The 12,749-nt window shown below is 42.6% G+C and overlaps 1 protein-coding gene across 2 annotated transcripts in view; it reads right to left on the bottom strand.

Moving 5' to 3' along the window:
* The window catches only part of HNF1B (HNF1 homeobox B), a 134,525-nt gene extending 124,191 nt beyond the window's left edge, over positions 1-10,334 (bottom strand). For both annotated transcript variants that reach the window (XM_070735279.1, XM_070735280.1), the window contains exon 1: positions 9,461-10,334. In XM_070735279.1, the coding sequence (XP_070591380.1) occupies positions 9,461-9,849 (389 nt within the window). In that variant the 5' untranslated portion in view covers positions 9,850-10,334. The remainder of the gene's footprint in view (positions 1-9,460) is intronic.
* Positions 10,335-12,749: the final 2,415 nt, after the last annotated feature.

Below are 12,749 nucleotides of genomic sequence, written 5' to 3'. Positions count from 1 at the left end.
TATTATTATTATTATTATTATTATTATTATTATTATTATTATTATTATTATCATTATTATTATTATTATTATTTATTTATTAGATTTATATGCTGCCCTTCTCCAAAGACTCGTGGCAGCTATATGTATATGTATATATACAGTATATGTATATGTATATGTACGTATATCCAAAGCCTTTCCGTTTTAAAAGTTCTCTTATTCCCCTAGAAAATAAAATTTCAGTCTCCTTTTGTCAGGTCCTTGAATTCCAATCCAGAGCTGATACATTCCTGTATTTTTCTACTACCTGGATTAAGAATTAATTGCATGGTTGTTTTTCTACCCCCAGAAAACACAGCTAGAATCTGAGACAATATTTGAGGAAATTCCCAGCAGGATAAGGACCAACAATGACTGCAGTTCTGCTATTTCATCTAAGATTAGAAAAGGAAAATATCTCTTTTTTTTGGTAGATTTTCTTTTCAACCATGATTCTGACAAACGTAGACATACACCGTCTATACTATGCTATACAACTTCTAGTTGGTTTGGATTTAAAACTTTGCAAATAAATTGTTCCCATTTAAAAAAAAGCACAAGTATTTGTGTATCTTTCTGTTGATGATTTATAGAAATAAATTAATAACAGCCAGAGTCCCACGTGTTGAAAGTTTATACTGTGCGGTTCAAGTATACAAGAGATAGATTTACTTATTAAACACTGACTTGTAAGCAGGCAATTAGCCAAGTTACTGCTTTGGATTTTCAGCTGTTGAAAGAAACAGGCTGGGTTAATTAACTAAACCCTGGTTGAATTAACTGTGGGAAAGCATTGCACAGTTAGTCCTCAACATGCGACCAAAGTTGAGGAGAAGAGCTGCAAGAATCTCAGCGACTGGTCAGGTCCCACAAAGTCGGCCTCCTCCAGGTCCCATCAGCTAGACCAGTGTTTCCCAACCTTGGCAACCTGAAGATATTTGGACTTCAACTCCCAGAATTCCCCAGCCAACGAATGCTGGCTGGGTAATTCTCTGAGTTCAAGTCCAAATATCTTCAAGTTGCCAAGGTTGGGAAACACTGAACTAGACAATGTCACTTGGTGGGACCTAGGGGAAGAGCCTTCTCTGTGAGGGCCCCTGCCCTCTGGAATCTGCTCCCCCCAGAGATCCGTACTGCCCCCACCCTCCTTGCCTTCCATAAGAATCTTAAGACTCATTTATGCCACCAAGCTTGGGGCGATTAGATCTTAGTCCCCTGGTATATGAATGTTGTTGTTGAGTGGGAATGATTGGGTTTTTTTTAATAAAATGGGGATTTTAGATTAGATAATTGGGTTTATATTAATTGGATTTAGGGTTTCTATTGTATTGTTCCTTTTTATATGTTGTGAGCCGCCCCGAGTTCTCGGAGAGGGGCAGCATATACATCCAATAAATAAGTAAGTAAGTAAGTAAGTAAGTAAGTAAGTAAGTAAGTAAGTAAGTAAGTAAGTAAGTAAGTAAGTAAGTAAGTAAGTAAGTAAGTAAATAAGAAAATGAATGAATGAATAAATGAATAAGTAAATAAGTAAATAAGTAAATAAATAAATAAATAAATAAGTGAATGAATAAATAAATAAATAAATAAATAATAACAAGTAAACAAACAAAGATGATTAGGGGACTGGAGGCTAAAACACACAAAGAACGGTTGCTTGGAACTGGTGATGTCTTGTTTAATGAAAAGAAGGACTAGGAGCGATATGATAGCAGTCTTCCAATATCTCAGGGGCTGCCACCAAAACAGGGGATCAATCTATTCTCTAAACATCAGAAGGCACAACAAGAAACAATGGATGGAAACTATTCAAGGAGAGAAGCAACCTAGAACGAAGGAGAAATTTCCCAATTAACCAATGCAACACTTTCCCTCCAAGAATTCAGTTCAATTCAATTCAATTTCTTAGATTTGTATACCACCCTTCTCCAAAGACTTGGGGGCGGCTCGCAGAATAAATATAAAACAAAGCATATAGAACAAATCTAATATACTGTATTTTTAAAAGTACAACTAAAAACCCTATATAATACTCAATCAGACAGTCCAATCACACCATGCATCACATTTATGGGTCAGAGGGGCAAGGTCTAATTGCCCCAAGCCTGGCGACATAGGTGAGTCTTAAGACTCTTGTGGAAGGCAAGGACGGTGGGGGCAGTACAAATCTATGGGGGGGAGCTGATTCCAGAGGGCCGGGGCCCCCACAGAGAAGGCTCTTCCCCCAGGCCCCGCCAAATGACATTGTCTGGTTGACAGGACCTGGAGAAGGCCAACTCTGTGGGATCTCACCTGCCGCAGGGATTTATGCGGCACAAGGCGGTCCCATAAGTAATCTGGTTTGATGCCATGTAGGGCTTTGTAGGTCATTACCAACACTTTGAATTGTGTCCAGAAGTTCTGGATGTTCCATCACTGGAGGCTTTTAAAAAGAGACTGGACCCTCATTTGTCTGAAATGGTGTAAGGTTTCCTGCTTGGGCTGGGAGTTAGACTAGAAGACCTTCAAGGTCCCTTCCAACTCTATTATTCTGCTGTTTGGTGAGTGCGTGAACCCTTTCACCCTCCTAAATTTATCTTTGCATACGTTTCATGCCAGTTGGGGAGCATTTCATGGTATGGAGGAATGGGATTAAAACAAATGCATATGGTATTAGGTTTTATTTTGCTCTTTTTTGGTCATTGGCTTTGTTGGCAAAAAAAAAAAGCTCTAATAAAAATATACCTGAAAATACTTCACTTCTGCAGAAGTGCATATTGTTTAACTACAGGAAAGTCTTTAACAGATTGTTAGTTTGATTTTTATTTATTTCCTCCCTCCTATTCTTCAGCTTCCCACCCATTATGTCATTTATCCCCTTCTCTTTATAACAGTGTTTGTCGTGTCTTGTTGCATTTTTTTAGGAATTATAAATAGGAAAAGGAAATCAAGACATAAACCTTTAACATTCGTTATTGGAAGAATAAAAACAAAAAAGGACAAAACAGGGAATTTCGAGGTGCAGAGGAATTTCAAGAGAGATGAAATTAAATAGATTATTAATCCTTTGCACCTATTAATGTGTTGAAATTCAAACGCATATTAATGTGTTAAGATTCAAATCAGATTCAAACCTTTAAGTATTTTTAGCTTTAAAAGGCAGCACCAAGTGGATTTTTGTCACAGAATTTCTTTGCGGGGATAAAGCAGAAATATGCTGCTCAAAAAAATAAAAATAAAAGGAACACTCAAAGAACACCTCCTAGATCTGAATGAATGAAATATTCTCATTGAATACTTTGTTGAACGTGCACAACAGCATGTGTCAATCAGTGTTGCTTCCTAAGTGGAGATTTCGATTTCATAGAAGTTTGATGTACTTGGAGTTATATTGTGTTGTTTAAGTGTTCCCTTCATTTTTTTTTGAGCAGTGTATTATTCAGACCAATAGATGAAGTCCCGATTCGTTGCAGTTAAAACAATCGGGTAGATTTAATTAAATCAAGTGCAATGAGTTATTCTACCCTAAACCGGTGACGCACAATTTTCAACCTAGACAGCTGGGTTCCTACAACTCATTAAGGCACAAGAAGAGAAACCAAGCTTTAAAAAATTTAAAGAAAAAAAGCCAAAAGTAACCAAGCTGCACACCTGGGGCAAACCGCACCTGGCTGGAGCTTTTTGTGACCGCCACCAACTCGAAGATTTAACCAGATTCACTCGGGTTCGCCATTCTTACTAGCCTGGGTTGCAGACTGTCCTGTACAAACAAATACTCCAGTCGCTTTGATCTCAATGGGGTTTGCTTTTGAGTTGACCTACCTAAGGGTGCGCTGAAAGGTACAGAGGCTGCCAGAGAACCCTTGGGAAGAAAGGGAAGGGAAAAGCAGCCAGGTAAATAAAGGTTAGAGAGTTCATCAAAGTGCCTGGGGGGGGGCGGGGGGAAGGAGGGGGGACAAGACAAAAAGACACCCACACACAAACTTTTGCACCCGGTCAGCATCGCTACCTCTGTTCAGAAATCAAACTCAGAAGCCGAGGATTCCAGATTCTTTGCATTGCTTTTTGGGGGGGGGGCTCCCCCCCACTCGCCGCGGATTGCGTCGGGTGGGGGCGGATGGATGCTGTAGTAGTCCAAACCCACCCAAGCGTTTCTCCAAATTATTCCAATCCCGAAAGATGTTGTGGCGGATCCCAGTCACCTTGAAGTCGTCTTTGGGGAGCATGAGTTGGGGTTTTTTCCTTAAAAGTTTCAGGGGACAGTGTAAACGGAGTGTGTTTTGTGTGTGTGTGTCGGGGTGGAGTGGGGGGGGCGCTCTTTTGAGAAGTTTCCACTTAGGAAGTCCTAGAAAATTTCAAGGGGCCTTTCCAGACGATTTACGGTATATATAGTCCGTGTTCTCACTCCGTTTAAGGTGCTTGGGCTAATCGGGAGGAAACCCGATTGAGAAGAGCGCTTACTTGTCTTTCTTTCTCTTTCTTTCTTTCTTTCTTTCTTTCCTTTTTTCCCTCCTCCACCCTTCAATCTCTTCGCCTCGAACGAAAGACTGTTGGGACATTAAAATCAGATCAATTTTTCCCTCTCCAGGAAAAAGTTTTATCTAACTTTTTAACGATTAGGCCGTCTCCACTGAATAAACAGAAATGAGAGAGAGAAAGAGACAGACACACAGAGAATGACACAGAGAGAGAGAGAGTGGGAGAGAGAAAGAGAGAGAGAGATGGAGACAAAATGAGACAGAGGGGGGAGGGAGAGAGAAATGGAGACAGACAGAATGAGTGAGAGAGAGAATAAAGGAGAGAGTGATATGGAGACAGAATGAGAGAAAGAGAGAATAAAAGAGAGAGAGATGGAGACAGAATGAGACACAGAGAGAGAGGGGGGGAGAGAGAGAGAGGGAGAGAGAGAGAGAGAGAAAAAACCTGCTGAAGGAGAAGAGTTTTTGAACAAAGAACCTACCGCAATTCTGAATGTTTCTATAGCCCTTCAGGACAGACACAGAAGTACCGATAAAGGGGAATATTTGTACCCCACGAATTGAAACGAAGGGTCCTTGGTGTTCTCTGCGCTTATTTTCATTACACAAACTAGGGTAGCATTGACAACGTTCCCTACTTTGAGTAACGAAACATCTGCAGGATAGCCACCAAGCTCAGAGAACACCAAGGAGAAGAAATAAGAATAATTATTACGATTGTGCTGACCCGTGGCACAGTCGAGATGCATTCGGCGTGGTGTTTTTTTTAACCCACCCATCAAGTGGATCTGGGAGATTGGCAGATGTTGGGCAAAGCCTCCACTGAGCCATCCATTCAGGCGGCCACCCTACGCCCAGCAGGGCTGCGCGTTCAATTCCGACCCGCTCGCACCGCGTGGAATTGGAACAAGCGAAAGACTGGCACGCTTATTCGCTGCCCTCCTTCGGTTGGCACTGAATCCTTCAATCGAACTCCTTGGAAACTTAGCCTGGTTCGAGGCCTGCTGCCACCGGAGTCCCGCCGAGGGGGGGGGGAAACTACTCCTGAATACGTTGGAGCGCGATTTGATTCCCCAAATCAAAATTGGGGGGCCTCGCCTGAAAGTTAAACCCTTCGGGAAACGAAGGAGACGGGCGATTCAAAAATATGAAATCGAACTAAATAGAATAGGAATAGGCTAAGTGTTTGGAATTTGTGTTTGGTGCATAGGCGCTCAGTGTACATAAAATATACATTTGTCAAGAATCATAAGATACAACACTTAAATTATTGTCAAAGGGGTCAAAATAGAAAATCCAGTTTCGATCCTAAACAATCGGCTCCCTCCCTTGGAAAAAAAAATGCCCTTCACCATTGCAAACTACACTGCTCGAAAAAAATAAATAAATAAAGGGAACACTTAAACAACACAATATAACTCCAAATAAATCAAACTTCTGTGAGATCAAACTGTCCATTTAGGAAGCAACAGTGATTGACAATCAATTTCACAACTTTGTACAGAACAAAGTATTCAATGAGAATATTTCATTCGTTTCAGATCTAGGATGTGTTCTTTGAGTGTTGTCCCCTCGATTTTTTTGAGCAGTACAGTTTCTGTGAGCGAAGTTCGAAAATAATCAGGTATTTCTCAAAAGACTTTTAGGGTTTTAAAAACCGCTTCGGTCCAAATTCGGCACGCTTGGACCTTCCTTTATTCGAGAGCTTTTAATTTCTCCTAAATCGGCTTGCAACATAAAACTCTTCTTAGCCTTTCCGTTTTATTTTCCTTCGTAGGAAGACATTAGAAGATAAATCCGTTCTGTTGTGGTTTTTTTAAATTATTATTTTCTCTCTACCTTCGTACCACCCACTAGTTATTTTAATCGGCGCTTCCCTAACTAAGATCCATCTGGAAACCTTTTAACTAGTCTAGAGAGAGACATAAAGAGTTTACCTTTCGTTTTCGCAAAAAAACAAAATAAAATGTAAAAAGGTCCCCAAAATTCCGTTTTTGAACCGGCTGGCTTCCTACGAAACCGACTCGCGAAGAAACAGGAATTTAAAAACCCCAGCCTCGGTCTTTTAAACTGAGCGGCGGGTTAATAAATAGCCGTTTATTTAGTTGATATTTTGCTAAAGAGAGAGAGAGCTAGGGAGAGAGAGAGAGAGAGGAAAAGCGCCGAGGGATAATTAGTAACTAACTTGTCAAAAGCCGTCCGACTCTTTAAGTTAGAAGACACGTATATAGGTGCTTGTGTTTCGGCATTTTTACACACAGAGAGAGGGAGAGAAAGAGAGAGAGAGAGTTTTCGTATTGGTGAATCAACAGCTGATGAAAGTTTTTAACTGGACAAAAGGTATTAGAAGGAGGGAGAAAAATACTCTTAGGAAGTGAAAAGGTTTACCCGGAGTTAATTATTGCTAGATTCCTTTTCATCAAATTCACACCTTTCTCTCCACAAAGCCTATCTCTAGAAATTGATAGGTAACGGATATTACTATGAATTACTACGGTACTATTTATTACTACTACACGCGGCGATTCCTGGCGTCCTGATTGGAGGCGATATTTGGAATTGGGGGGGGGGGTGTCAAGAGAATGTCCCTGCCCTCAACGTCTTCCTTGGAAGTCACCCCACCCCTTTTGCCCTCCACCACGGCAATTTATGTCAATGTAATTTTATTTATTATTTTTACGCCAGATAAACCCATGGTTTCTATTAAACGGGGCCGTGTGGGAATTGCAAATGAGTTTCAATAAAAGAGAATATTTATAGCTCAGGCCTGAAATCCAGGTCCTTGGTGCTCTCTGGGCTTAGTTGTTTCCTGGCAGACGTTTCATTAACCAACTAGGTAACATCATCAGTGCTGTGTAAGGGAGTGGGCTTTTGCTCTCGTTATGTTATAGCGCTGATTATGCGACCTGCTTTGGATATTGAAACATCTGCAGCCAAACTCACACAGTGCGCCAAGATCCTCGCAAATTAATTCTCCCTTAGTTTTATACTTCAACATAAAGTTATTTGAAGGGGAAAAATGCTGCTGCTCTAACTTCCATCTGATATCCACCTCCCAACTACTACACCGTTCCTAGAGTGTGCAATCATCACACACCCACTCACTCACACATTGGAGGATATTATAAAATAAAATTATCTCGCAATACGTGGCCAGAGAACGTTAGGGACGTCTGAATTGTACGGCGACTATAAATTCATGCGTGTCAGAGTCTCAGCGCAATCAGTCGTGTTCGCACGTGTTAGATCTGAACTGTAGAATAAGGGGCGATTGCTTTCCGACATTCATCGGGGTTCGCAGGGAGGATAAGTTAGTAAGCGGCCAAATTCGGCTCACGTTTGAGTGGTTTTTGTAGCATATGATGTTTAATTCACGCTTTTATCCACCGGTTTTATTTATTGGTATAAAATATTGCAGCGTTGAATTTATATGGTATTTCTGCATAGACAGGCATGGGAAAGAGGTACTGTATTTCTAATGGGATTTTTGTCTCAGGGTAATAGAAAAGTTCTAAGCTTAGGTTAAAAAAATATTAAAGAAAAATATATATACCTGCGAGCCGCCCCGAATCTTTGGAGAAGGGCGGCATACAAGTCTATTAAATAATTAAATAATAATAATACAGACGAACAAAAAATTCCGCAGATTTTTTTTTTTTTTAAGAAAAGGAGCCACCCTAAATTTTAAAGAGTTTAGCGTTAATTCTACAAAACTGTATTTTGCATCCAAGTTCTTCGCTTTCCCCTTACAAAGATTCTTTCGCTCCCGGTTTAATAAATGAAAATAAAAACAAAGCAATAAATAAATAAATAAATAAATAAATAAATAAATAAATAAATAATCGTTATAGTGCGATCCATTTCTAGCGCGGCTGCATTTTGAATTTTGTTATTTTTAACCTCCTTCTGGTGTTATCGTTGGAGAACCTGAAAAACGTCACGTTCTCTGTTAAGAGGCCGTTGCAATCCCTAAAGTCCTTCTTTAAATACTTAAAAGGATTGCGCAGCTCCCCGAGAGACCAAAATCCCTGATTTCTTTTTGCTGGGATTATTTTAATCAGTTAAAAAAAGAAATTTATCTCCGCGCTATGAATGTGTGTTTTTTGTGCGTGTGTTTCTAAAAAAACTGGGCGCTTGTCCTTGATTGTGGGTGTGAGATATGAGAGAGAGATAAAAATCGATTGAAACTCTCACGTGGTTCGGTCATCCTTTCCACCCCCACCATCCCTACACCCAGCGCAACGACAAGGGGACAGCGGGCAAAAGTTGTGTAAACGAGTTGTGTACATTTTGTATCGCGCACGCACGCGTAAACCCGGAGAGAGCCATTCATAGAAACATAGAAGATTGATGGCAGAAAAAGACCTCATGGTCCATCTAGTCTGCCCTACTATTTTCCTGTATTTTATCTTAGGAGGGATCTATGTTTATCCCAGGCATGTTTAAACTCAGTTACTGTGGATTTACCAACCACGCCTGCTGGAAGTTTGTTCCAAGCATCTTCTACTCTTTCAGTCAAATAATATTTTCATAATGTCGCTTCTGATCTTTCCCCCAACTCACCTCAGATTGTGCCCTTGTGTCCACTTTCCCATTCTCTGTTAAGGGAAAGGCGCAAAAACAAAGAGGATGGGTGGCTGGGGTGGGGAAACCTTTTGGAACGGTGGGTCGGTTTAAAAATATTTTTTAAAAAAAACAACAACCCACGCGCGGTATTGTTTTGCGAGGAAAGCGGCGAAAAACGCACCTTTGCAAACCAAGTTTTGTATTCAGTCGCCGGAACGTTCTATCTCCAGTGTGGCCGGAACGTTCCATTCCTTTCATCCCAACGTTCTATATTCCGAACGTTCCAGTCCGAACGTTCCATCCCACTTTCGCCCAGCCTCCCATCACTTTCTCCCGAACCCGCTGGCTCTACTACGGGGACTTTCTCCCGCAGCCCCCCCCCCCCCCCGTCGCCACCTTCCTCTTCCTCGCTTACTTACCTGACCATCCGCTCCACTTCGGCCCTCTGCTCCACCGCCTCCTCGGTGTTGAGCGCCTGCAACTCCCGGAGGATCTGCGGGGTGTCGAAGTCGTCTCCGTCGTCCGACCCTTCGTCCCCCGACAGCCGGCTTTTGCTGTGCCCGTTGGTCAGGGTGTGGAAGATGGGCTTGCTGTCCGGCTCCGTCCCGCCGCCGTTGGGCGACAGCTGCAAGTTTTCCAGCTTCACCCCGTAGCCCCCGCCGCCGCCTCCACCGGCCCCCGGAGCATTGGCGCCGCCGGTGGAAGGCATCAGTTCCTCCAGCGCTTGGATCAGGACCTCTTTGGTGACTCCCGAGGTGAGCAGGGCGTTGAGGAGCTCGTTTTGCAAAGCGCTGAGTTTGGACACCATTTTATAAGCCCGGCAAGGAAGGGAAGGAAGGGAAAGGGGGGGAAAGAGAGAGAAAGAGAGAAAGAAGGGAAGAGCGAGAGAGAAAGGGAGAGAGGGAGAGAGAGGGAGAAAGAGAGAGGGGGGGAGAGAGAAGGAGAGGGAGAGAAAGGGAGAGAGAGAGAGACAGAAAGAGAGAAGAATGAGGAGGAGGAGGAGAAGGAGAAGAAGAAGAAGAAGAAGAAGAAGAAGAAGAAGAAGAAGAAGAAGAAGAAGAAAAGAGAGACAAAGAAAGAAGGAAAGAAAGAAAGAAGGGAGGGAGGGGGAGGATAGGGAAAGGGGGAAAGGAAAGCCCCCCTCCAAAAAAACCCACCCCCAAACTCCTTCCCCAAAGCCCGCTTGCAACGGGAAGCCCTTATAGAGCTTTTCGCGGCTGACACCTGTTTTCAAGCGGCGGATTCCGGCCGTGCAAACGCCGCGGCGGGCCTCCCTACTACTGCTGCTCCTTCTTGATGCCCTCCAGTAAGCCATATAAGATATGCAAATGAAGTGGGCAGGCGGGTGGAGGGGGGGCGCGCAGGATGCAAATGATGGGCGGGGAGAGAGGGGGGGAGAGGGAGGGCGCAGACGGGAGGGGAGGGCGCAGACGGCCACGGGTGGGGGGGGAGCGTCGCAGACTCTGCCTCTTTCGCCCGGCGGGATGAGGATCGGGCCCTCCACAGCCTTTAGGTCAGAAGGCGAAGGGGGAGTTGTCTTTAGGCCCCCTTCTTCTCTGCACTTTGGAACCTGTTTAAGGCAGGTTTGGGGATTGGGGGGGGGGGCGTGGAGGAACAAGTTCTCGCCAGGGCTGGGCGTCTCGCCTGTCCGGCGAATTTTGGCAGAGGAAGGGAAGGGGGGCCACCCCAGACATCCCCTATAATAAAGAGAAACGAAGACGGTTTTTAAAAATTGCCTTTCTTCAGAGGCGAAGAAAAACACCCACACGCACACACACACACTTCAAAGAAATCGATTTTTTACCGCCGTGCAAGAAAAAAAATCAAATTCGATTATTAGTAATTATTGTATGGATTGTATTGTATGGATTGTATTGTATTGTGTGTATTGTATTGTATCGTGGATTGGATTGGATGGATTGGATTGGATGGATTGGATGGATTATATTGTATGGATTGTATGCAGTGGTGGGCTCCTACGGATACGGTCAGCTACGCAGTACCGGTAGCAAAATTTTGATTATTTTTTTTTCCCTTCTGGGCTCTGGGTATATTTTTCCTATCGCAGTAAAGGAGGTTGAATGGGTATAATTTTAGAAGAGCTGTCCGTGGGTGTGTGTACATACACTTTATATAGGGGTGGGCTACTACCCGGACGGGGGGGGGGAGAAACGCAGTGGAGCTCCACCCCAGAACCCCCAATTTGCACTGAAAGATGTTGAAACAAAATGCGTAAGCCACGCCCACAGTGTGGTAGGAAAAATTTTGGTAGCCCATCACTGATTGTACGGATTGTATTGTATGGATATTATATGGATATGAATCCAAGGTCGGTTTTGCAAGGCGAGAGTTTTTTGGGGGAAAGATTTAGCGGTGGACAGAACTGGTTCCTTTCACTTTCTGCGTTTTATCCCTCACCTCCCTGATCCCTCTCTTTTCCCCCCAATTTAACACACACACACCCGCCCGAAGCTTGGATAATGTTGGAGATGGGTTTATTTTCAATGTGCTCTCTTTTTTTCAGGTTCCTGGTTTCAGGCTCCGGGAAAAGCGGGTGGGCGGAGAAATGGAGGGTTAGGCTTCAATTCGATAAGATCAGAATCGAATCTACTGATCTGGATGTCTTCCTTTCTTAACAGACGGAGACTTTGAACTCGGGATGAATCATAGAAACCGCGACTGCAAAGATCCCCAGATTTTATTTACTGGATTCATTCTGATCTTTTCTTTTTTTTATTTTATTTTTAAAAAACCCTAGAGAATGGATTTTTTGGGTGACAGAACCACTCTAAAATTAAAATTATTCAGAAGTCAGGGAGGCGTAGACATGTGGGATGTTCCCGGGTTGTTTTTTCCTTTAATATTTTTTTATTGTGGGGGGGGGGAGATATTATCTATATTTGAGGGGTAGGTGGGAACCTCAGTTTAGCCGATTTTAATATTCCCAGTTTCTTCTTTTTCACAAATATTTCAATTTACTTGCTTAAAGGTTTGTTTAAATGGTGGGATTGGAAATCAGAGGTGAATTGTTTCTGAAGTCGTTTGGAATAAATGTGAATAAGACGAAACAAGGTTAAAAAAACCCAAATAAACAAATCCTGCGTTGCTTCACCTGAGAATTCGTCCCACTCTATGTGGTGGAACTGAATGTTAACTCGGTGCATTGAATTTTCCTCCTGTTGAACTCAGCAAAACAGTGAAACTCCGGGTGTGTTTGTTCCAAAGCACTTGGTTTCAGTAGATCCCATTTAAATTCAAGGTGTGCATAATGTGTATATGTGCCCCAGGCTTAAAATAGTTCAGCTTTGATTGGACGCGGATTTTAATTTGGGATTTCTTTGCTCTGAATGTGTGGCATGAAAAACTTTATTATTATTATTATTATTATTATTATTATTATTATTATTATTATTATTATTATTGTTGTTGTTGTTGTTGTTGTTGTTGTTATTATTGTTGTTGTTGTTGTTGATGTTGATGTTGATGTTGTTGCTGTTAAGTTGTTATGGTCATTGTCAATTATTTTTGGTCACTTCACCTGCTTATCTAGAAAACAAGGATAAATAAATAAAAACCAGCCTTCCATATGTGGGGTCACGCCAAGGGTGAAGAGGCGCAGGGCGTGTCTAACAGGTTCACCGCAACACGTGAAACGGCTGCCAAGCTACTTTTAAAGGTTGTGTACCGACTTCGCTTTCATCTCCTAAG

Source organism: Erythrolamprus reginae, chromosome 1, assembly GCF_031021105.1.
Source record: "Erythrolamprus reginae isolate rEryReg1 chromosome 1, rEryReg1.hap1, whole genome shotgun sequence".
Taxonomy (NCBI): Eukaryota; Metazoa; Chordata; class Lepidosauria; order Squamata; family Dipsadidae; genus Erythrolamprus; species Erythrolamprus reginae.
This window is presented reverse-complemented; position numbering and strand designations above follow the sequence as displayed.